This window comes from Symphalangus syndactylus, chromosome 17, assembly GCF_028878055.3.
Source record: "Symphalangus syndactylus isolate Jambi chromosome 17, NHGRI_mSymSyn1-v2.1_pri, whole genome shotgun sequence".
Taxonomy (NCBI): domain Eukaryota; kingdom Metazoa; phylum Chordata; class Mammalia; order Primates; family Hylobatidae; genus Symphalangus; species Symphalangus syndactylus.
The window spans coordinates 95,268,169-95,293,069 of NC_072439.2; the positions used below are offsets into that span (position 1 = coordinate 95,268,169).

At 41.5% G+C, this 24,901-nt stretch overlaps 1 protein-coding gene across 5 annotated transcripts in view; it reads right to left on the reverse strand.

Annotated features, from left to right (window-relative positions):
• ATP13A4 (ATPase 13A4) overlaps positions 1 to 24,901 on the reverse strand; it is a 211,954-nt gene that overhangs the window by 161,745 nt on the left and 25,308 nt on the right. For 4 of the 5 annotated variants that reach the window (XM_063621984.1, XM_063621983.1, XM_063621982.1 and 1 more), the window contains exon 3: positions 24,678 to 24,877. The exons of the other annotated variant lie outside the window; for it this stretch is intronic. In XM_063621984.1, the coding sequence (XP_063478054.1) occupies positions 24,678 to 24,712 (35 nt within the window). In that variant the 5' untranslated portion in view covers positions 24,713 to 24,877. The remainder of the gene's footprint in view (positions 1 to 24,677; positions 24,878 to 24,901) is intronic. 5 annotated transcript variants of the gene reach the window in all.

The following is a 24,901-nucleotide window of genomic DNA, read 5'->3' on the forward strand; positions in this document are numbered from 1 at the left end:
GAGAACATATTTGTAGCCATCACCCTGATCAAGAAGCAGAATATTACAAGAACACTGAAAACCCCCATTATACCCTTTCCAATTATCACCTCTACCTTCCCCATGAAGAGTAACTAACATGCAGACTTTAAACACCACAGTTCTGTTTTCTTGTTTTGGAATATTTTACAAAGCCATATAGTATGTTTTCTTCTGTATCCAGCTTTTTTCTTTTGTATCTAGCTTTTTTACTTCATAGTATATCCATGAGATCCATCTATTTTTTTAAAATCTTAAATTCTGTTGCCATCATACGAATACAAATGATTTATTTTTACATTTTTCTATTGATGGACTTTTGGACTGTTTCCAGTTTTTGTTTATACAAGAAAGACTGATACATAAATAAATTTTACATATGTCATTTGGTGCATATGTTCATGTATATATTTTTAATATACATATGTGAGTAGAATAGTGGGTTTATAGAATAAGCATAAAAAGGCTTTTATAAAAATCAGGTGTCCATGGAAAATTATTTTCCACAAACCTGGTTCAGTAGAGCTGAGGACTCCAGTAGTGAGAGAGTTTCCTCAGGTTCCTTGGGAGTTCTAGTGGTAAACATCTAGATTTTATCTATGGCAACACTGCTTATGGACAGCACTCACCCTCACTTAGTGCTTTGGGTCTACAAACATAACCATATCCAGAAACAGGGCTAGGTTGTGTGGGAAAGCAAAGAGAGCATTTACAGAACACTTCCAGATATGAGGCACAATTCTACACAGTTGACACTCACTGTTGCACACGATCCTGACAAAAGCCTCTGTGGTTGATACCATTCTGGTCATTCTTATTTGACGGACAAGGAAACACAGGCGCAGACATTAAGTAATTTGCCTACATTCAAACCATTAGTAAGTGACAGAATGAGTATTCGGACCCAGGCAATGCAGCTCTCCCATTCCATGATCCTAGTTACTGGACTAATTCCTCTTCTACACATTTATTTGGCACATTCAAAGTGCTCTGCAAAGAGGTTTGCATTTATATGACCAGAAAAGCCTCTTTGTGAAGGAAGCATTTTGAGAAAGACCTTGGAAAGAGACAAAAAAGGCTTCAACAGGTGGAGATGCTGAGGCTCGGACAAAGAGTAAGGCCACAGGAAAGAGCATCTCAAGCAAGGGAATCATCAGAGGGAGAAACACATGGTCATGTTCAGAGCAAGCCCATCAGCCCCACTGCAGCACGGGCTGCATGAAGAAAGAAGAGGGGAGCGACATGTGGCAGGGAAATATGGACCAACGCCATGCATGGAGGTCCCGAATGCCAGGTCTGAGTCTGAGCTTAGTGCACAGAGTGACAATAACATGGAAAGCAAACTGAACTCCATAAATATCCCTATTGTTCCGGATTAGCCTGTGCTCTCATATTATACAAATCAGGTGCCAAAGCGACTTGGTCCTTCTATGCAATACTGTATTTATGTAGACAGTTTTCTTGAACCTTCTAAGTTAAGTCTTCTATTTCTCTTTGGAACATTGTTTGAAAAGTTATTCTTGAATTCACCCTCTCTTTCCTTAATTGTGCCTGTTCAATATTTCTATTCTACACTGTATGTGCCTCACAGGTTGTGATGTGGCGTAGTAAGAATGGCAGATGAGGATTTGGTGTGGTCTGAATTCTCATCTTGACATTATCCTCAAGGATTCCATTCACTCATTCACTTAACATGAGTTTGATTAACTTCAGTATGCCCAGATCTGTAATGGATGAAGAATAGAGATTTAATAAATTATGCCCCAGAAAAGTTAAGTCCATTAAGAAACAAGACCAACACCAAAATATAAACTCCATATAATATGCTAATTACACAAGAGTAACAGAAGAAGTTCAAGTAGGCAGTTAGGCCAGGAAACCCTCCCAAAGATAGGAGTTTTATGCTGGCATAGCTAAATACAGGTGGGAAAGGAAAGCATTATTAACAAAGGAGACGGAGAGGAACGGCACAGACGAGGGCTTGCACAGAGCCCATTCTGGGGGCTACAAATTATACACATATATTGACACCTTAGAATTGAGAGGAATGTCCAAAAGGAAAAGATCCTTCATTCATTCTCTGATTCTCTCCCTGAACTCATTTTTTCTCAAATACTCTCTCTCAAATAAGGATGGGAATGGAAAATAAAAAGGATAAATACTTAGCTACCTCTGCTGATCTGGCATCTCAGTTTGCTTTTGATTATCTTAAGAGCATGCCTGTTGCTCTGAGCAGTTCTCAACCTCTGTGAGTGTCTAGAATAGATGTTCAATGGAAATAATGGCAGGACCGGTTTCTCTGCCAGGACCGTGGGGATGCTGATGCTTCACTTGTCTGGCCCACTTAGATTGTGTGATGATAAACGGTAATAATGTTTCATTATATGTTAATTTCCATCTTTCATCTGAGAACTCACAGCATATTACAAATATTATTTTTTGCAACATCTCTGTGAAGTAGGGAGGTGAGTAATATCATTGCCCCCATTTGAAAGCTGTAGGAACTGAGTCATAAAGAGGTCACAAAGAGCTATTCAAGGTCATGTGTCTTTACCATGGAGAGGAACCTGAAACAAGTGCAATATCTCTGCCTTGTCATCACTGGCAATAAGCTGGCTCAATCTTCCTCCTCAGTCCTCATTACACAAATCTGCTATTTGTAAAGTATTTGAGACCTTTAGTTATAGAACTTTATCTATAAACTCAAGGCTTTACCTTTAGTATTAATTATCCTAATCTGCTCTAAAATAGTCTGTAGTAGCAAGCAAAGATGCGATATCCCAAAGAGGAATTACCTGCCTCAAGGTGGTGGTGCAAAGTCTAATTGAATTAATTAATGTTTGTAAAACATTTAGCAACCCTTAGATTAAAGGGACTAATACAAAGATCCAAGGACTCCCCATTAATTACAGAAGACAAGAGCAGGCTGATGCTGTCTCTGCTTCTCAGAGGACTTGCTCTCAAATATCCCGTTCAGCACCAGGTCTGTTCTCCTCCCAGTGCCTTGGGGTGGCCTGTTGTTTCACTTTCAGAAGAGTCCTCTTTGCTTTCTGTTATTTCCAAAAATTGGAAATTGAAAGCTCCTCTCTGGAGGTAAGACAGCTCCCCTTCTGTGAAGCTTACCTCAGTTGACAGCTGTTATAACAATTCCAGGTCATTAAGGACAACCTATAAAAACAAAATCCCAAAGAGACGGTTCCCAGGCAGAAGTTTCATGTCAGTGTGCTTAATTTTGAGAACTTTTAACCTAAAAATTTGAGTATACAGAACAATACAAATTAGGGTGCTATTATTAACAGAGACTATTAGACTGGGCCTTAGAATTACTAAGTTACCTTCGTTTCTTAGGTGAGAAAAAAGTTACTGGATGACTGTGTAATGTCACAATCTGCGAAAGCTAAAACTCTTAAGTCTTATATATGATATACTTCACACAACATCATATTGCTACTCACTTTTTTTTTTTTTTTTGAGACAGGGTCTCGCTCTGTCACCCAGGCTGGAGTGCAGAGGTGCAATCATGGCTCACGGCAGCCTCAATCTCGTAGGCCCAAGGGATCCTGCCACCTCAGCCTCTCAAGCAGTTGGGACTACAAGCAAAAGCCACCATGCCCAACTAATTTCTGATTTTGTTTTTTGTAAAGACAAAAAACATGTTGCCCAGGCTGATCTTGAACCCTGAGCAAAAGCCATCCACCCACCTCTGTCTCCCAAAGTGCTGGGATGACAGGTGTCAGCCACCATGCCCGGCTGCCACTCACTTTTTGTAAAGGGATTAGAATAGGATACTTTGAAACAGTATCTCCAGAATATTTAAGAGGACCTCATTTGCCAAGCATAGATTTAAATAGAACTTTTCCAGAACCCACCAATTGTGTAAAGCCATGGCCATATCACTGAACTGTAGAGCATATCCCATTACTTAGGCATGATCCAGAGGGCTTAGGACATAGCACTGGGCCCACCCACTGGGGTGAAAATCTGTGCTTGGGGAGCTGATGATATTGCAGGTGCTTGCAAAGGAAATTTCATCTACCAGGCAATTGAGGCTCACAGCAATTTCTGCTTACAGCTCAGGGGAGCAGTTGGCCAAGGGGGAAGGAGAGAAAGGCCATAAGACAGAAGCAGAAATGTTCCCAGCAAGCAGTTAGAGTCCAGCATGGGGCAGGTGATACTTGGAAATCCAGACAGGAAGCTGGCTCAATGGAGTGTGTCCTCTAGTGGCTAAGCTCCAGTCAGAAACCTCGGGCCTGAGGCAGCGTTCCAATTCCGAGTGGGAGCCTGGCATGGGAAAGGCTTCTCCACTCCTAGGAAAAATCTGGGGCTCAAGGCAGGCTACCAGGCAGGAACTTAGGAACAGTAGTACCCACAGGGGACCTCAGGCTTGGGAATGAGGCAAGAGCCCAATTAACAGAAGCAGGGCACTGCCTCTGGGCAGACCAACCAAGAGTGTGGCTGGGTGCTGAGCTGCAGAGAGCAACGCTGGGCTGGATTCAGTGCCCTTGCCGTGGGCCTGGGATGACCCAGGAACTGGGCTGAGGCCCCCGGGGAAAATCAAGAACAGGTTCCTGCTGCGGATGAAGAAAGCGGCAAGGCTGGGGCTCCACTGGGCCTCTCTGCTTGCCATTCTTCCAAAAGTCCACTTTAGGATGATTTATGCTGGTTACCTCTTCCATCAGCAAGGAAGGTGCTCCACAAAAGGGAGGAGACTCTCAAGTGGATCATTTGGAGAGAGGGGTGAAACTGAAATTAATGACAAAAGAAGTTCAGAGCTCTTATTTGTGTACTGTACATGTCGTCCAATGTCCTAAGCAAATTGCTAATGGGAAATGTTGTTTACTAATGGAAAAAAGAAGGTAATAAGATAGAACTAATGCGCCTCCTAGTACTCAGGCGCTCTCCCAGTTAGTGTGGCATCAGAGGGGATCTCTGAGGTTTCTTAGCTCTCCCACAATCCATCAACCCTGCCAAAGCACTTCAAATAAGCAATCTTAATAACACTGTGCTTACCATGCAAATGTAACTTTAAGCCCCCCAGCTTCCAGTCTAATCTCTGTCCCAGTGGAGGTCTTTGGGGCTGTCACTGTCTTTTCACATCCCTCTTTTTTGCACACCCTTATGAAACACGCAACCGGACTACCTATGTCTACCATGGGAACATCATTGTACTTCTCCCTTCGCTGGAAATGGGGTCCAATCCTCTCCTCCTTTCATCCAGCCGTTCTCTGGCACCAGGGAACTTTGCTGGTGGCGTGGCTAGCTGCATGCTTTGTTGGTTGCTCTGTTTGTTCATATCTCATTGACCCCAGAGTACATGGCAGAGAATAGCAGTAGTTCCTCACCAGTGGTGTGTGTCAGTCACCCTGGAAGCACTCCTGGACCCCACATACTCTGGTCCTGACCCAGAACTACCAAACCTGAATCCCTGGGGTAGAAACAAACAAAAAAACTACATTTTGATGACTGTGGGTTATGTTGTACTTATACTACTTTAAAAATAAAAAGGAAAATAAAAGAATAAAGTAGATCTATTGTCATAACAAGATGTCCATGATACATTAACTGCAATTTGTTATAGAACGCTATTATTATATGATTAAATGCATTATATTATTAAATACATTCATCAGACATTTTTGTAAAAATGGGAAACATCTGTGTGTGTGATGTAATATATAGGTGGATATTTAAACAAAAGAGTCCATAGACTAGGGATTTTAGCCACTGTTCCCTGTTCTCCTTGCCATTTACCTCCCAAGTCCTAGACACAGTGAAACCAATTTCAAATATAGAATCATACTGGTTGGCCAGTTGCAGTGGCTCACGCCTGTAATCCCAGCACTTTGGGAGGCCGAGGTGTGCAGATCATGAGGTCAGGAGTTCAAGACTATCCTGGCGCCGGGCGCGGTGGCTCAAGCCTGTAATCCCAGCACTTTGGGAGGCCGAGGCGGGTGGATCACGAGGTCAGGAGATCGAGACCATCCTGGCTAACACGGTGAAACCCCGTCTCTACTAAAAAATACAAAAAAATTAGCCGGGCGTGCTGGCGGGCGCCTGTGGTCCCAGCTACTCGGGAGGCTGAGGCAGGAGAATGGCGTGAACCCAGGAGGTGGAGGTTGCGGTGAGCCGAGATCGCGCCACCGCACTCCAGCCTGGGGGACAGAGAAAGACTCCGTCTCAAAAAAAAAAAAAAAAAAAAAAAAAAAAAAAAAAAAAAAAAAAAAGACTATCCTGGCTAACACAATGAAACCCCATCTCTACTAAAAATACAAAAAATTAGCCGGGTGTGGTGGCGGACACCTGTAGTCCCAGCTACTTGGGAGGCTGAGGCGGGAGAATCACTTGAACCCGGAAGGCAGAGGTTGCAGTGAGCTGAGATGGTGCCACTGTACTCCATCCTGGTGACAGAGTGAGACTCCATCTCAAACAAAAATAATAATAAAAATGTAAAAATCATAGTGGTTATATTATCATTTGACAGCCATGAAAAATTTGGCAAGTTGCTAAATTACACTAAGCTTCAATGTTTTCATCTTTGAAATGAGATATAATCCCATTACTCCATGATACGGTATTGTTGGAAGAACAAGTAAGATTGTATACATGCCCAGTCTCATGTCAGACAAATTATAAGACATTTTTTAGGGAAAAAATAGTATTAGAAGTTGAACGGTACTTGAGAATTTTTTCTTCCCAAAAAAATATGAAATGGGGAAAAACACAATTGAACAGCTTTATATTAATCTTTCTTGTTTGAGAACCGGAAAGATTATACCTGGTTTACTGAAGGATTGCTTGAAGAATGTCAGCCCATCAAGACAAGGGAATGCAGAGAAGGCCTGGCTAACCCACAGACCTCACCAGCCTGGTCTACTTGCCAAAAGGAGAGAAAATGAGAGCCAGAAACTCAGGGACCCAATTCTCCACTGCTAGGCCTAGTATCCTTTTATTAAACTACTCCTTCCAATGTTAAGAAGTCCACAGAAACCAAAGTACTCACAAATATCAATCACTGTTTGCCTAACAGTAAATGATCAACACACGCTGATTTCATCTACGTTAGCCAGGTGAGGTAGCACATGCCTGTAATCCTGGCTACTCAGAAGGCTGAGCTGGGAGGATTGCTTGAGCTTGCAAGGTCAAGGCTGCAGTCAGCTGTGACTGTGTAATTGTGTCACTGCACTCGAGCCTGGGCAATAGACTGAGACTGTCTCAAAAATAAAAGTTTGCTTTGTAAACCACAGAACATATGCCTAAAATGTTGTTTTATTTTATTTCTTCTAAGATTATTTATAGGCTATTTCTTGTTAGGAAAAATATTTTATTTCTTATTTATCATCTCAACAATGTATGACGTGCTAATATCAAAGAGCACTGGAAGGAGAGAGATTTACAACCAACCTCTGGCAACCTCACTATCTAACTTGGGGCAACCCCTGCTGTTCAAATGAGAGAAAATGAGAGCCAGAAAAGTTACCTTCTAATATTTTTTCTTCCCTAAAAAAAGATAAAATGGAGAAAAACACAATTAAACAGCATTATATTCATCTTTCTTATTTTTAGAATAAGAAAGATTATGCCTGGTTTACTGAAGGACTGCTTGAAGAGTATCAGCCTATCAGAACAAGAGCGTTTAGAAAAGGCCTGGCTATCCCACAGGCCTTGCCACCCTGGTCTACCTGCCTAGTTGGGCCTTGCTAGAAGCACTTGTGGCTGCCACCTACAGGCCTGCTTCCAGCCTATACGCCTTGTGGCAAAAGCTGCATGGCATTTGGCAGACTGGAAAATCATGCAAATATTCATGATCTGGGCAAAATCCCTAAACGAGGGTAAGCAAGCTGCTAAAAGAAATTCAACTGTGTCCTATGAAACGCATTTGCAGGAACTTATGAAGATGTTTATCTCAAGGAACAGGAGATTTAGGAAGTACAGCTTGGTCATCATCAAGTATCTGACTGTTTATCATGTAAGGTGGGATTGACACTAATCTAGTGATTCCAGGGTAAGAACTAGGATCAACACGTGTAAACTGCTGCCTAGTAGTTAAGAGTAAAGGCTGCAGTCATCTTGACTGTGGTGCTGGTTTCACAGATACACCAGGACATATTTTATACTTTGGATATGTGCAGTTTATTTTATTTCAACTTCAATAACGTAGAAAAGAGTATGAGCTATAATGTCAGACAGTTTGGGCTCTAATTATTGCTTAGTCACTTACTATCAGTGTGATTTAGAACAGGGATCCCCGACCCCTAGGCCTTGGACAGGTATTGCAGGTGAGCAGCAGGTGAGCCAGCAAAGCTTCATCTGTATTTACAGCCACTCCCCATCACTCACCTTACCCGCAGCTCCACCACCTGTCAGAGCAGCGGCAACATTAGATTCTCATAGGAGCACGAACCCTATTGTGAACTACACATGAGAAGGATCTAGGTTGCGTGTTCCTTGTGAGACTCTAATGCCTGATGATCTGTCACTGTTTCCCGTCACTCCCAGATGGCACTGTCTAGTTGTAGGTAAACAGGCTCAGGGCTCCCGCTGATTCTACATTATGTTGAGTTGTAGAATTATTTCATTATATCTTACAATGTAATAATAATAGAAATACAGTGCACAATAAATGTTAATGAGTTTGAATCATACTGAAACCACTGCCCCCGACTCCAACAGTCCATGGAAACTTTGTCTTCCCTGAAACTGGTTCCTGGTACAAAATGGGTTGAGGACTGCTGATCTAGAACAAATTATTTAACCTTTAATAGATCTCCTGGAGTCAATATGAAGTTAGGTGAAATAATGCATATAAAGTGCTTAGCAGGGAATCAATGTGTGGCAATCATTTACTGTTAGGCAAACAATTACTGTTATTTTGGGGTACTTTTTCTTTGGCGTTCTCAAAATTGGAAGGAGTAGTTTAATATAAGGCTACTGGACATAGGAGCGGAGAATTGGGGCCCTGAATTTCTGGGCCCTTTGAAAGGACATCAAAGGGCACTGGAAGGAGAGAGATTCACAACCAACCTCTGGCAATGTCACTGTCTAACTTGGGGCAACCTCTGCTGCTCAATTCAGAGAAAATGAGAGCCAGGTAATCTTGGCATTACAAGGAGCTTTTGAGATTGACAGGTCCTACTTCCACCCAGTGGTCCCAGTCTAGCCATGAGATGTCCCTGCCTTCCTCATGTCCCTGCTCTCAGTCCCCCTGCAGAGAGCTCCTTCCCCAGCCAGCACTCTGCTGGCATCTGACAGCCAGGGGGCTTGCAGACCACACGCTATTAAGCGGTTAAGTATTTAGAAGCAGGTCGTGAGAAACACATTCATTTCTTGTTTCCTGCTGTCTCACTATGTGATGTTGAACAAATCACTCCACTGCTCTGAGCCTCAGTTGACTCATCTGTTTCATGGAACTGATATTATTGTCCTGCTCTTGTGATATTGCTTGTTTCTGCTCAGCACAGAGGTAAGTGCTCCTTTAATGCCAGGTCATGAACTATCATGAGCATCAGGAGAGGCAGGAGGTAAAATTGATATACATAGAATGCAGTGCCCAAGTCCTCAACTCACGAACCTGTGCGGCTACTGACAGGAGAAGGCCAAAGGGCTTTCTTTCTCCCTAGATAATTCAGATACATTTTAGACAATGGTTCTCCAGGGGTAATGTACCTGCCTTTGTTCTCCTAATCTACTCTCTTTGCTACCTCCCTAAATTCCACGTTCCCTTATTGTATTTAATACCCCAGTAATTATCCTTAAATTTGGATCTCCAGGTTGTTCTTTGCTTTGATCTTTTTAGCCCCATGAGAGAACAGATGGTCTCCAGCTTATACCTTCCCCAGATCTGAACATTCCATAAGCCCAAGCAGCAGCTGGCCTGCCTCCTTACTCAGTGTACCAGTACCAACTGGCCCTATATTCTGCCCTCAAGAATCTGTGACTGCTCCTTGGCACGCAGCCTGGAACCTTCTTTGCTGGGGCCTCTCAGCCGCTGGAACATGTTAGGCATCACAAGAGTCTGGCACCCCTTTCCCTCTATCCCTAAAACACCACACACATATGCAAACACAAACTCACACACACACTATTGGAGCATGAGCCCTGGTCACACTTCCATTAGATCCAATGGTAACAGTTGCCTCACCATTCCTTTCCACTACATTCCTCACCCCTTTCACTTACTTTTTGGAAGGTCTGTTGCTAATATCTTCAGTCCTTTTGGTCAAGGCCCTGTCTCTTACCCCAAATGTCACTCACAAAGCCTAATGTTGTGGTTAACAATATTTTCAATTACTGCTAAAATATTCGATGGCACACATATGTTAAAAATGAAAAGAAGTTTTCTGGAAGGTTATTTGTTAATATTTATCAAAGAGATTATATATATAATAATCATACCTAACATGAATGTTTGCCATGTACCAAACACTGTTGTTAACTCATCTTATTTTCCTATCTTCAACTCTATAAAACAGATACTTTCGTTATTACCACTTCATCCCACTTTTAGAACTCTCTTGTGAATCATCTCAGATTTATTCAAATTATGTACACAAAAATTATCACAGCATTGTTCAAAATGAATTATGTCTATATAATAGAATATTATGCAACCATTAAATATCAGAATATTCAGGAATTTTTAATATTTGAAAATGATAATTAAATATTAAATGAAAAACAAGATATGCATATTTTTATATACAAAATGAGCCCGATATTATCCATGGACGCACAAACCAAAAAAGAAAAGAGAGAGAGATATGACAAAATCCTGACAGTGAATATCTCTGAGGGAGAATTCCTTGCTTTATTCCCTTGTATCTGTCACTCAGTTTTCCACAATAAACATGCTTTAGTGTTATAATCAGAAAAAGTAAATGTATTAAAAATATATGTTGCTATAGCATCATGTAGTTAAGTTCCGCTTAATTTCTGCTAGAGCCCAAGTGTCCTGCTCGTCCTCGGGAGCTTCACAATCTCTCCGATGCAGTCCATGGATATGAATTAATATTATTTCCAAAGAAGAGGATCCAGAAATGTAAGAGAGTTTAAATTTACTTGAATTTACAGAAAATATCCAAATAAAGCAACCTATGGTCACTTGGCGCCAAGAAGTGAATCCTCATTAAGGACCCACCAAACTTCCTGCACTGTCCTTAGAAATGGAAGTTTAGCTACCATGTGTTAGGTTTTTTCCACCAGGATGTTTTCTTCTTCCAGGATTTTTTATCTCAGTGATATCCTTGGTTTCTTTCGTCTCCACCAGCCCCTGTCTCTCCCAAATCTAATTGTCCCGGGTTCTGTTTAAAGCCTGCCTGAAGGTGACTCCAAACAGACTCCCCTTCTTCTGACCTGTGAGCCAGAATAGATCTGCATGGTTGTGCATTTGGTAAAACAGGGCCACCTGAAGCACCACCACTTCTTTTTCTTTCTTTTCTTTCTTTCTTTTTTTTTAGATGGAGTTTCACTCTTATTGCCCAGACTGGAGTGCAATGGCGCAGTCTCGGCTCACTGCAACCTCCATCTCCCGGGTTCAAGCGATTCTCCTGCCTCAGCCTCCTGAGTAGCTGGGATTACAGGCATATGCCACCACACTCGGCTAGTTTTTTGTATTTTTAGTAGAGACGGGTTTTCACCATGTTGGCCAGGCTGGTCTCGAACTCCTGACTTCAGGTGATCTGCCTGCCTCGGACTCCCAAAGTGCTGGGATTACAGGCGTGAGCCACCGCGCCCAGCCTAAGCACCACCACTTTCTTTTAACTACCAAAGAACTTTGGCAAACAGTTGATTCCAGGAAAAAAGCTGTCACTTTCTCTAGTGGAAAAAAAATGGAACTAAATGCAAAAGCTTTCATCTAATTGCAGTAAAAAATAGACACTTCTCTTCCACTTTAGCCATTATTTCTAGGCATATTGAAAGGAGCATGGATTTGTAGTCTCACATAATCTGGACTTAAAGCCAGGCTCTAGAACGGGCTAGGAGAGCATGTGCAAGGCTGTGGAAGTTGTTCGTCTACAAAATAGGACTAGTAACTTCAAAGACTGTTGAAAGAATAAAAATTGTTCATAAATGAGAACGTAAGTATACATAAACCTAGCACCCAGAGCTTTGTTTCTAATGCCATTCTCCAATAAAAGGAACAAAAGCTCCTCGGAAAAATGCCTGAATCTAGGACTGGGGACACAAATATACAAGATGAGCCTCTTGTAGTGCCGGAACATAAAAAAGTGCTTTAAAAAATTAATGAGGATGGGTCAAATGGGTACAGGAGAAACTGAAGGAGCTCCCAATGGCCAAAGTTGGAACCATTTGAGCAACAAAATATTATCAGTATTGTTTTATAACCCAAAGTATAAAATAAATATTTGTGAGCCCACACTGATACAAATAAGTTATAGAATAAATGGGCGAGAAGAGATAAATCTCTCATGCAGAAGAATTCAAACAATTTATGTAGATACTACATGCTTGCTAATTGTGGGCTATTCATAGTGATTTCTTTCCAAAGAATACAGCATAGAAAAGAAGGAAAAGAGAAGCTTTGCAGTGGAGAGATTTGACTGACACTATGCCAGCCAGCCAGCCAGGTGATCAAGGTCAACATCCACAGTGGCAAGTCATGCTGAGAGTATGTTATCCTTAATACAATATGATAGGAATGGCATTTTGCCTCTGTGCACTTCCTTCTGAAAGCCCAGAATTCTAGTCTAATAGTGGGAAAAATGTTCGACAAATCCCAATAAAGGGACATCCTATAAAATACCGGTCTAGTAGTCCTTAAAATTGACAAGGTCGTCAAAAAGAAAGGAAGTTTGAGAAACTGTCACAGCCAAGACGAGCCTAAGGAGAAATGACAACTAAATGCAACTTAGTATCCTGGGTGAGATCCTGGACAGGATAAAAAGCATCAGATAAAAACTAAGGAACTTTGCATAAATTATGAACTCGAGTTAATAACGACATAGCAGTATTGGGTTTTTGTTTTGGTTTGGTTTTCTTGTTGTTTTTGTTTTTTGTTTGTTTGTTTTGAGAGAGGGTCTCGCTCTGTCACCCAGGCAACCACAGCTCACTGCATCGTCAACCTCCCGGGCTCAAGCAGTCCTGCCATCTCAGCCTCCCAAGTAACTGGAACGATAGATGCACACCACCACGCTCAGCTAGTTAAAAAAAAATTTTTTTTTGTACTGACAGGGTCTTGCTCCGTTTCCAGGCTGGTCTTGAACTCCTTAGCTCAAGCAATCCTCCCACCTCAGGCTCCCAAAGTGCTGAGATTACAGGTATGAACCATTTCACCCAGCCAGTATTGGTTACTTGTGATAAATAAACCATATTAATGTAAGATATTAACAATGAGGGAAATTGGGTGCAGGGTATATGAGAACTCTCTGTGCTATCATCACAATCTTTCAATAAACCTAAAACTATTCAAAAAATGGAGTTTATTTTTTTTAAATTACTCATACAAATATGCTTTGCCAGCAGGGCACAGTGGCTCATGCCTATAATCCCAGCACTTTGGGAGGCTGAGGCAGGAGGATCACTTGAACCCAGGAGTCTGAGAAAAGCCTGGGTAACAAAGCAAGACCTTCTATCTAAAACAAAACAAACAAAAATTAAAAATTAGCCAGGCGTGGCAGCACACACCTGTAATCCTGGCTACTCAGGAGGCTGAGCTGGGAGGATTGCTTGAGCCCAGGAAGTCGAGGATGCAGTGAGCTGTGATTGTGTAATGGCACCACTGCACTCAAACCTGGGCAATAGATCGAGAGTCTGTCTCAAAAAAATATGTTTGTTTAGCAAACCACATAATGTATGCCTAAATTGTTGTTTTCCTATGTTTTAACATGATTTATAGGTTATTTCTTGTTAGGAAAAGTATTTTATTTCTTAATTATTTATCATTAGAACAATGTATGACATGCTAATTATAAATTATATACTAGCAAAATCTCAATGCATTTTTATTGAATTTTTTAGTTTATCATTGACAAACGGGAAGGGTAAACGATCAGGGTGACAGTGAACAAAAGGGAAGGATAAAGGACTGGAATAGAGGCCTAATACCACCACAGTCTTTACCTTTATTTTTTCCTCGTGCAATTAAACTCGGCCTCTTAGCATATCCTATTCTTGAGTGAAGCAGGGAGGCAGTGTCACAGCACTGAAACCACAGGCTCTGAATTCTCACAGACCAGACTCGCATCCTGGTTCTCTACCACATACCACTTGTGTGGTTAGGGGAAATTATTTATCTCTACAAGCTTCAGGCTCGTCATATGGGACCAAAGGATCATAATATCTCCCATTAGAATGGTTGCTAATATTAAATGAGATGACGTATATACAATGTTTAGCACAGTGTATATATAAACTCCCAATTGGTAGCTATTATTATTACTAAAGGGGTGTAAAATTTGGCCAGACATGGTTGTAAAAGCAAAGTAGAAAATAAATATCTGGCCAGGTGTGCTGGCTCACGCCTGTAATCCCAGCACTTTGGGAAGCCAAGGTGGGTGGGTCAGCTGAGGTCAGGAGTTCGAAACCAGCCTGGCCAACATGGCAAAACCCCGTCTCTACTAAAAATACAAAAATTAGCCGAGCATGGTGGCGTGGGCCTGTGATCCCACCTATTCAAGAGGTTGAGGCAGGAGAATCATTTGAACCTGGGAGGTGGAGGTTGCAGTTGCAATGAGCCGAGATGGCGTCACGGCACTCCAGCCTGGGCAACAAAGCAAGACCTTGTCTCAAAAAAAGAAATATCCATGAGTTCAAAAAGAGATATAAACAATGGAATAAATAAATGGGGAGAACAGATAAATCTTCTGTACAGAATTCCAGATAATGTATGCACACAGGGCTCCTCAGAAAGGGCTACATAACTCTTCACTCCTTAACACTGGTTGCTGGTAGTGACTTCCTTCCACAGTGTACAGGATGGGGGGTGAGGAGGAAGTAACTTCATGGTGGAGAAACCTACCAAACACTGCTCGGCCAGGTGATGAAGGTTAATTTCAAAACTGATATGCCCTGCTGCTAACATGGTGTGATAAGCATGGCACTTCACCTCTTACGGTCTTCCTCCCAAAAACCTACAACTCCTGCCCATCCATGAGAAAAACATCAGACAAACCCCAATTGAAGGGCATTTTAAAAACACCTAATACCCCTCAAAGCTGTCAAGGTCGGCACAAACAAGGATCTGAGGAAGTGTCACAGTCTAGGCGAGCGTAAGGAGACATAACGATTCAATCTAATGTGGTATCTCGAATAGAATTCTGGTACATGAAAAGGACGTTAGGTCTGTGAAATAAAATAATAATAATAAGGACGCTAGGTAAAACTAAAGAAAACTGAGTTATGGACTTTAGACTTTAGTTAATACTAACACATCAGTTTTGGTTTACTTGTTGTAATAAATGCACCATGCTAATGTAAGATGTTAACAAAAGAGGAGGGCCCAGGAGTTCAAGACCAGCCTCAGCAACATGGCAAAACCCTGCCTCTGTAAAAAATACAAAATAATAATAATAGCCAGGCAACACATGCCTGTAGTCCCAGCTACTCGGGAGGATCGCTTGAGCCCCAGAGGCAGAGGTTGCAGTGAGCCCACATCATGCCACTGCACTCCAATCTGGGGGACACAGTAAGACCCTGTCTGAAAAAATAGGGGAAACTGACTTTGTTTGGGGTATATGGGAACTCTCTATCCTATCTTCACAATTTTTCTGTGACTCTAAAACTATTGTAAAATAAAAAGTTCATGTTTTAAAAAAGCAGTAGGAATAGAATGTTTGTTACAGTAATTGGGAACTACCTATTTTAAACTTACAGCAGTCTTGTCTTTGTTTATTAATTTGTTAAAATAATTGAAGACTCCATGATAGCCATGTGAGAACTTGGATCTAGATGGATGGTATGAACTAGTTTAGGGTTAAAAAACGAACAGAATATCCTCGGTTTAGTGGGACGCCTCTGCCCCCTAGTGGCTAAACATTCAATCTGCGTTTAGTGGCAAAGGACAGCCTGCAAGCAAGCTTCAGTCACTTGATGTTTCAAGGTCTGGACAAGAGTGGAGACATTCTCAGAGCCTCTGATCTACTAGGATCGTACTCCAGTTTGTTCGTATACCCAGAACCACCGCTGAGTGGTCCCTGAAGACGTTGGTACATGCACGTGAGGGAACCAGCTGATGGGAATGTAAAGGGCAGGAGAGCAGTTTGACACGTGAATAGGAAGCCTCACAAATGTGTATAGGCCAGGTGCAGTGTGACTCACGCCTGTAATTCTAGCACTTTGGGAGGCTGAACTGGGCAGATCGCTTGAACTCAGGAGTTCGAGACCAGCCTGGGCAATATGGCGAAACACCTTCTTTACAAAAAAAAAAAAAAAATTTACAAAAATTAGCTGGGCATGGTGTGCACACCTGTGGTCCCAGTTACTCGGGCCAGGGGGCAGGGGTGGCGGGGAGGGGAGTAAGGGCTGAGGTGGGAGGATGGTTTGAGTCTGGGAGGTGGAGCTTGCAGTGAGCCAAGATCACCGACGTGGTTTAAATGTTCACGATATAATGTTTAGCAAAACTCTAAACAGTGTGGTCAAAACTTTAAGGAATATCACAGATTAATATATAAAACTTTAAGGAATACCACAGATGAACTTTAAGGAATACCACAGCTATGTATGTATATATATATAAAATTTGTATCTACTATGCTGGCAGCATCTGAGACATACATCTGTGGTCCCACCAGGACTTTTATCTCAGCCCTTCACCATCTGGTGACAAATGACTCTCTGGAGCACCTTCCCAGGGCTCCTGGGCCACAGGCAATTGGGAGTGTGGCCTTGTCCATTTCTTCTCACCGCTGCTGCAACAGGCTGGCATGAGCGGCTCCTCTGTGAACCTCCTTCCCTGCCTTCTCAGGCTTCCCCAGGAATCACAGTACAGTTTTTCTCCACTCGAGGTTCCCATCCCCACCACTCTAGGACTTCTAGCATTCCACAAGGTGTGGAATCATCTCTGAGATTTACACCAGCACCCAAATCCAATCATACTCACCAAATCTCTCCTAGCTCAGCTGTGGAATTTTACCAAATCCCAGCTCTTATATCATTCATTCTTCCAAAATCAATCTTTATAAAATAAAATTTAGCTTTTGTACACAAAAGTCAGACTTTAAAATTCAAAATCCTTTTTCTCCGGGTAAGGTCTCTTCCAGGAACTTCAAAAATCTATTTAGAAAAGTTAAGTGCTAATAATTGTTTTCTTTCTTTCTCTTTGCATTCCTGCTATAACCTTACCCTGAATGCACGTGGGCCTTGCGGGTGGTTGAAAGATGAGGGGAGGGAGGAGAGTAAACAGAAACTAATCTACATACACACACATGTATATATGTGCATATATGCATACATGTTTATATAAAGAATACAGAAATTCATTCTAAAAAAGTTTTAATGATTGTCTATGCATTATTTCTGCTTTTAAATAATTTTCCGTATTTTCCAAATTTCAGAAACAAGTTTTATATAATCAGAAAAAGAAAATTATATATAAAAAAGAAACAGATAAGATGTCTGCCTCTGGCATCACCACCCATAGTGAAGGAAGGAAGGTAGGGAACACAAGCTTTCTGTTGGCCACATCTCAAGCTCTCCTCTTTGCAGTTCCTGGTACTTGATCTTTGACCCTATTGATCACTCTCTTCTTGAAACACTTTTTCCTTAAATTTCGGAACACCAAGCTGTCTTAAGCTCTTTTTGTAGTTCTCTATCCGTCAAAAACCTAGATCTCAGCCAGGCACAGTGGCTCACTCCTGTAATCCCAGCACTTTGGGAGGTCAAGGTGGATAGATCACTTGAGGTCAGGAGTTCAAGGCCAGCCTGGCCAACATGGTAAAACGCTGTCTGTAATAAAAACACAAAAATCAGGTGGGTGTGGTGGCATGCACCTGTAATCCTAGCTACTTGAGAGGCTAAGTCAGGAAAATCACTTGAACCCGGGGCAGGGAGGTTGCAGTGAGCCGAGATTACACCACTGCACTCCAGCCTGGGTGACAGAGTGAGACTCCGTCAAAAAACAAACAAAACAAAAAACCTAGATCTCAAGCCTGAGTCTGATTCTGTAATGGGACAAAACGTGTGTGTGTTGAAGAGGGGTGTGTGTGGGGAGAGGGGTGGTTGGTGAGTATGAAGCAAGAGGGTGATTTTCATGTAGGAGTAATGTGATTAATTTGTAGCCAGTGGGCAGACTATGGTAAAATAAAGATGACCACACATCCCCTTGAATCTGGAAGCCTCTGTGACTGCTTTGACCAGTAGAATATGGCACCAGTGACATTTAAGTCTCAGATCTTGAGAGACTGGCAGCTTCCACTTCCTGTCACTTGGAATACTTTCTCTAGGAGTCCACTTTGTCAAAAGTGAACTAGTCTGAGAATGCTCTGCTATGAGGAAGCCCAAGCTAGCCATGTGGATATGCTATTTGAAGAGAGCTATAATAAAATGGTTGTTCTAAGCCACTAAGTTTTGGGTTGTTAGTCATGCAGCAATAGATAACTGAAAGTTTCCTTCTTGTAAAAGGGGTTAATACTATCCTTGTGGCTATATAAGAGGAGCTATAGTGAGAACTGCAGCCATGTTAAACTTTAACTATCATCATAGAAGTTTCTAGAATTACTATGGAGAATGAGGCTTTTCTGTATAGGAAAATACTTTGAAAAGCCCTTTAGGAGTAGAAGGTGAGACCCTAGGGGATGAGTTGACAAAGAGAAATAAAAGATATAATCAAACCACTTTGAATTTGAATTGTACAAGAATCTGGAGGTAGGAAAGAGCAGAGAATAGAGAAGCAAGTAAAAATAAAGGAAGAGAAATGGAGGAGAGGAGAGAAACGTGGCCAGGGAACAGAGATCAAGTTTCAAAAGTAACTGACTTTTTAAAAACACAGGCATCTAACAAATTTGATGCTGATTGTATATCCATGGGGAAAATCTCTATTAGATTAGCAGTCCCTGGTGCAGTTTTTCTGATTAATTACTAAAATACCTGAAAATCTCTATTTTTCCAAAATTTCCAGAAAGTTTGCTACCAGTATAGATAACTTTTGTGACATTTTTGTTTTGTTTTTAAATTTAGGTGGAAATTTTTTTAAGTATCTGAGTTCCACTCATAGGTTGACTTGGTAGAGAAGAAGGGTAACAGATGCCATTTCCTAAACTGAATTAATTTAGACATAGTGATTTTCAGCCAGAAGTGATTTTGCCTCCCAAGGAATACCTGGTAATTTCCTAAGGCACTTTTGATTGTCTTGACTGGGACGGGGACTGGGATGGGGCAGGGAAGAAAGACAGCAACTGGCACCAAGTGGGCAGAAGCCAGGGATGCTGTCAAGAATCCTGCAGTGCACAGGCTAGCCATCCACCAGGAAGAATTTTCCAGCCTAAAATGTCAATAGTGGCAAGATTGAGGAATCCTGATTTAGAGGAGGCCAAAGATCTGAATCAAAGGTGTCCATGAGAGTCTAAGCCCCCTGCAGAATGTACAGGCATCTTGAAGAAGACATTAGACTTTCCACAATCCATGGAATGCGGCTTGAATCAATCTTACGTAAATTATTGGGAAGAGGGTGATTCTAATTAATCTCTGGGTTACGGCATCAAATAAGAAAAACTAATCAGTTAAAGTTCTTAATTGCAAGTAACAGAAACTAACTCTGGGGAAACTGAGCAGAAAAGGAATGTATTAAGTAACAGTGGGCAGCTCATAGAATCTCTGGAAGGGTTGAAGAACCCGACCTGGAGGCTAAGAAGAAAAAAACAACTCATAAAAGCATCCTACAGAATGGTCCATGAAGATATCGGTGCCTCCACCACTGGCACAGACACTGCTGGAATAAAGGAAGCCTGAATGTTCTAGCAATCAAGATAGAATGGATGCTTCCAAATAAAGAAAGGAAAAAGAAGCAAAACCTCAAAGTTTCATTTTGAAAACATATATCTTTCAGCCTTAACATGAGATAGTGAAAACTCAGCCACGTAAGCTGAAAACCTCAGGGTCATTGCTGACTCCATAATAGTAATCCAAGTCAAAATACACTTGGATAAATACATCACCCTCCTAACAGGCCTCCTGGTTTTAGTCTTCCACCTATAACCAACACTACATCCACTGTTAGAGTAACTTCCTATTTGGATTATGGTGCTTCCCTGTAAAGAAATTATGCATACATTAGCTTCAAAACAAATCCAAACATAATTTGACATCATTCTAAGCACTCTGTGATCTGTTCTGGACCTACATTCCAGTCTTCTCTCCCACTACTCATCTAGGCAAATGATTTGCTTATTGAACCCTAAGTATACTTGGCCAATGGTTTTCTTTCTTCTGCACCTTTATTCTCACCATTCTCTTTTCTGAGATGCCTTTTCCCCTTTTCTTTATCGAAATCTCACATTCGTCCTTTAAAATCCAGCTCAAAACTCACAGAACACCTAACAATACCACCGACCTACTTTGTGATCTTGAGAAAATGAATACATTGCTCTAAACTTATAAAAGTACAAAGTGGAACATTGTATTTTGTATTTGTATTACACAATGTATACAATTAACATTGCATTTGTACTACATTTTGCTGAAAACTTTTTATTAGGAATCCATATTGTCTACACTGTGCTCTGCTGGAACTGGAAGCTCTAAACCTGTAGTCCTGAGGCACCGGGAGGGTGTGTGCAAGAGCACAGTTATTCTGGTGACTTCTTTGCTGATGAAGTAGGACTCATTTTCAAGACCACCCTTTATCAAATGATCTCTATGTTGCAAACTAACATACAGAAGACTGTATCTCATGATAACCTTTTCTTCCAGTGCTTTCAAACAGTGAGGCTTTATTAATACTTCCATGAAACAGTTCTGAAAATTAAAAACACTTCAATATCTTTCATTCTCTCTGAATAATGTTTTAATGGAGTAAATTCTCAACTTTCAGACTGCAAACTCAAGTGCATAATCAATATTGCATTTCTTGGACCGGGTGTGGTGGCTCACTCCTATAATCCCAGCATTTTGGGAGGCCGAGGCAAGTGGATCCCTTGAGGTCAGGAGTTTGAGACCATCCTGGCCAACATGGTGAAACCTTGTCTCTACTAAAAATACAAAAAGTAGCCGGGTGTGATGGTGTGTGCCTATAATCCCAGCTGCTCGGGAGCCTGAGGCAGGAGCGTCGCTTGAACCAATGAGGCGGAGGTTGCAGTGAGCCGAGATGGCGCCACTGCACTCTAGCCCGGGCAACAGAGCGAGACTCCATCTCAAAAATATCTATTTATATATATAGCATTTCTTCAAATACACTTAATTTTAACTCTGTACCTTCATTTAGTTGGTTTCTGGAAAGCAATTGCTGCCATTTTGGTGGTTCTCTCAGTAGGAAAAATAAAATTAGGTCATTCTCCCATTATAGAGAGTGTGGTGGTTCATTTTATGTGTCAACTTGACTGGATTAAGAGATACCATGACAGCTGGCAAAGCATTACTTCCTGGCATATCCATGAGGATGTTTCTGAAAGAGACTGGTTTTTGAAGCAGTGACTGAGTAAGGGAGATCCGCCCTCACCCAATGTGGGCAGGCACCATCCAGTCACCGAGTTCCTGGATAGAACAGAAAGGCAAAGGAAAGGAAAATATCCTCTGTCTTTCTCTCTCTCTCTTCCCCTCCCTCTTTCTCCCCCCAGGAGCTGGGACACCCATCTTCTCCTATGCTTGGACATTAGAACTCCACATTCTCCCCATTCCAACCAGAAACGGACACAAATACTATTGTGGCTGGGTTGTAACCAGTTTTCTTAATGTACGTGCTGATTTCCTTAATTATGTCCTTCTATCTCTTCTGGCTGTAGGATGGCTCAGTGGAATCCACTTTGTTAACACCAACAATTAGTTTTTTCACACCCTGTAAGGCAGAAGGGCATGATCACGGGTCTGTCCGTTCTTGGAAATACCAGCTTCGAAGGTGCCAACACCAGCAGTGATCATCAGGACAACACAGCCAACCCGATCTGTCCCTGGAATCGTGTTTTTGACAGTCTCTGTGGCCTAAGGCATCTGCGATAGTCACTTGCTGGCCTCACATTTCCACAAGGAGGCGTCAATGGTGAGCAGTATCACATTCACACTCAGCTTTCAGTTCATCCAATACCCAGGAATACTTGAAGACGCCCTTTCCCATCTCAGCAGCCTCCTTCTCAAGTTTTTCAGTGGTTCTTTTTTGATGCCACCACATGTGTAAATCGGATGGCCAGTAGTGGTGGACCTGCTCGAATCTATGTGTCCAACGATGACAACATTGATTGAATCTTTTCCTTTCCCATTTTGGCTTTTAGGGGTGGTTTTCATGACACCTGTGTTCTGGAAGCAAACCTGCTGCAATAGGAATATATATGTATTGTAATATATATACATATATATTCCTATTCTTACTATAGGTAGCGCTTTTGGTGGCAGAGTTAGGCAATCTAAACATCACTCTGTGTTTTCCACTATTGTTCCCAGTTTTACTTATGGTTAAATAGGCCATATGACTAGGTTCTGGCCCACGGGATGTAGGAAGAAATGAAGTAAGTCATTTCTATGCCAGCCCTTACAAATCATGTCAGACAATCCTCTGTGCTCTCCAAAGTTATCTTGGAAGCCACACATTTCAGATGGTGTAGCTGGGAACAACCTGGGTCTTGAGTCTCCTGCTCAAGCAGCATATCCCATTCTATCTCAACTGACACAATCATTGAACACACACTATGTGCCAAGCACTACTCTCAGTGCCCATACATTAACTAATTTTATAATGAGATACACATATTAGCAAATATCATCACATCATGGTAATAGAATGATACAGAAGGACGTGCCTAAAATGGCACTGAACCTCAAATCTACCACACATATCCTTCCAGTATTTCTTCCCCATTCTTTCTGCTTGTCTAAACCTCACCCTAAATTTCATTTCAGTTGAGGAACAAAGTGGCGAACTGAATATGTTAAAGTAAAAAGGAAGACGTTCTAGCGTGTGTGTTTATTTTATATAAATATGTGAATCCAATATATTTATTAAGAGCTTCTTGAGAGCTGTGGATTCCTGCAACCTCTCCTGCTGATATAGCCTGGTAAATTGACTACTGAAAGTGGATTAATTTTGCCTTCTCTAAATGCAAGCACCACTGCTGTTTAGGTAGGCCTCCAAACTGGGAGATAGTAAGTCCCATTCTCCTGGTGGTGTTTGTGAGTTGGGCCAGGATTATAGCAGTTGTAGCAGGATATAGCCTCAACTTGGTTTATCTTGGCCCTTCCTACCACCAAGGATTCTTAGGACCATACAAAGTATGAGAGAGAAAGGAGACTGTCAACAGCTTGTAACAATGATGTGGGAGCTGGTCCTTCTGCAAGGCACACAATTCAACTCACTCTTACAGAGGAGGAGGCTAGCAAGCTAGAAACTAGTTTGGTACTGGCACTACTAAGAAGAATCACCATGCAGAATTACTCAAAGCCTAGTATATATATTTTCTTATTGTATAGGCCAAGTTACAGAATAGAATGAAGGTAGGGATTATGTTTTTAGTCTAAAACAGAAGCAAAGAGGAAATGAACCAGAGTGTGGAGCAAAAAATACCTGCAAGTAGGGGGAGAAAAACCTCAGAACTGGGGAGCGGGGAGGAAAGGGAAGGTACAATTTTGAACATGACATTGGCTTAAAAGATTATAAATTGTAAGAGGCATAGAAACTTCAAAACAGAAAGAAAAAAACTAAATTGCAAAAGCTTTTAATGATGGGAAGGTTGAAATAGAGTGAAGAAAAGCAGTGGTGTGCTGCTCAGACAATGGTGTATGGATAATTGTTTAACAACTGGCTCTTCCAAAAATGGTGTGTTCATATGCATAAATGTCTTATAAATTTTACTATGAATAAATGCTTCATTACTATCAATCCTATCTATTTCAACAAAGAAGTTGCTCACATCGTTAACCTGTGACTTTAGCTCTGACATGAATATGGGTTGTATTTTCCTATACATTAGTGAGGAAGAGAAAAGTAAAACAATGAAGACGTACATTAGGAAAATTTAAATTAATGATGATCTGCAAGACTTCTTTACTGAATTAGATAATAGTTTTCAAATATTGGAAGAATATTTTCTCAATTCTCTATGTTACTCACAATGTAAAACCACAGACAGAACACACTTTAAAATTTAATCTGTAGTGTTATTTTTTTCCATCACTTTCTTAAGATTAGACAATCAACAAAAAACAAATCAAGCCCTGATTTGTAGTGCGTGCGGATTTCTATGGTGGAAATACGGCCACCATGACTAGTTTCAAGCTATACCAGCGACATGTTACTGAACGCAGAGTCAGAAAGAGGCACAACAGCACCTCATTATATGTATAGTGTTTCCACCACACAAATGCAATGGACATAATAACCACATGCACAGAAAATAGTTCCTTATGCTTAGTAGTCACAGGTAATCTCTGAAGTCCCCCAAATTCCCAGCATTCCTAATGCCTTTGAATCTGATGAATCTGATTCTGTTTAGGTGGCGGGAATTATTTAGGAGCTGGAGACCTCTCAAGAGAGCGTTAGGAAGGGACACTTAAGGGAAAACACTCACCTCCTCCTGATCTCTAGGAAGGTCTCTCCTCCCATTTTTCCTTCTCCAAGGCCCTCTCTTCTACTCCAGGCCTCCCAGCAAAATCTGGTTTTCTTATAAAACCAGAAGAGCCTTGAATTGCCAACATTTCTCCTGCTAACATCCCCAAGGCAAGGTTACAAAAGCTGGCTGTCTTTTCAATGAGGACAGAAAAGAGAAGTCTGGAAAACATAACATAAATCAAG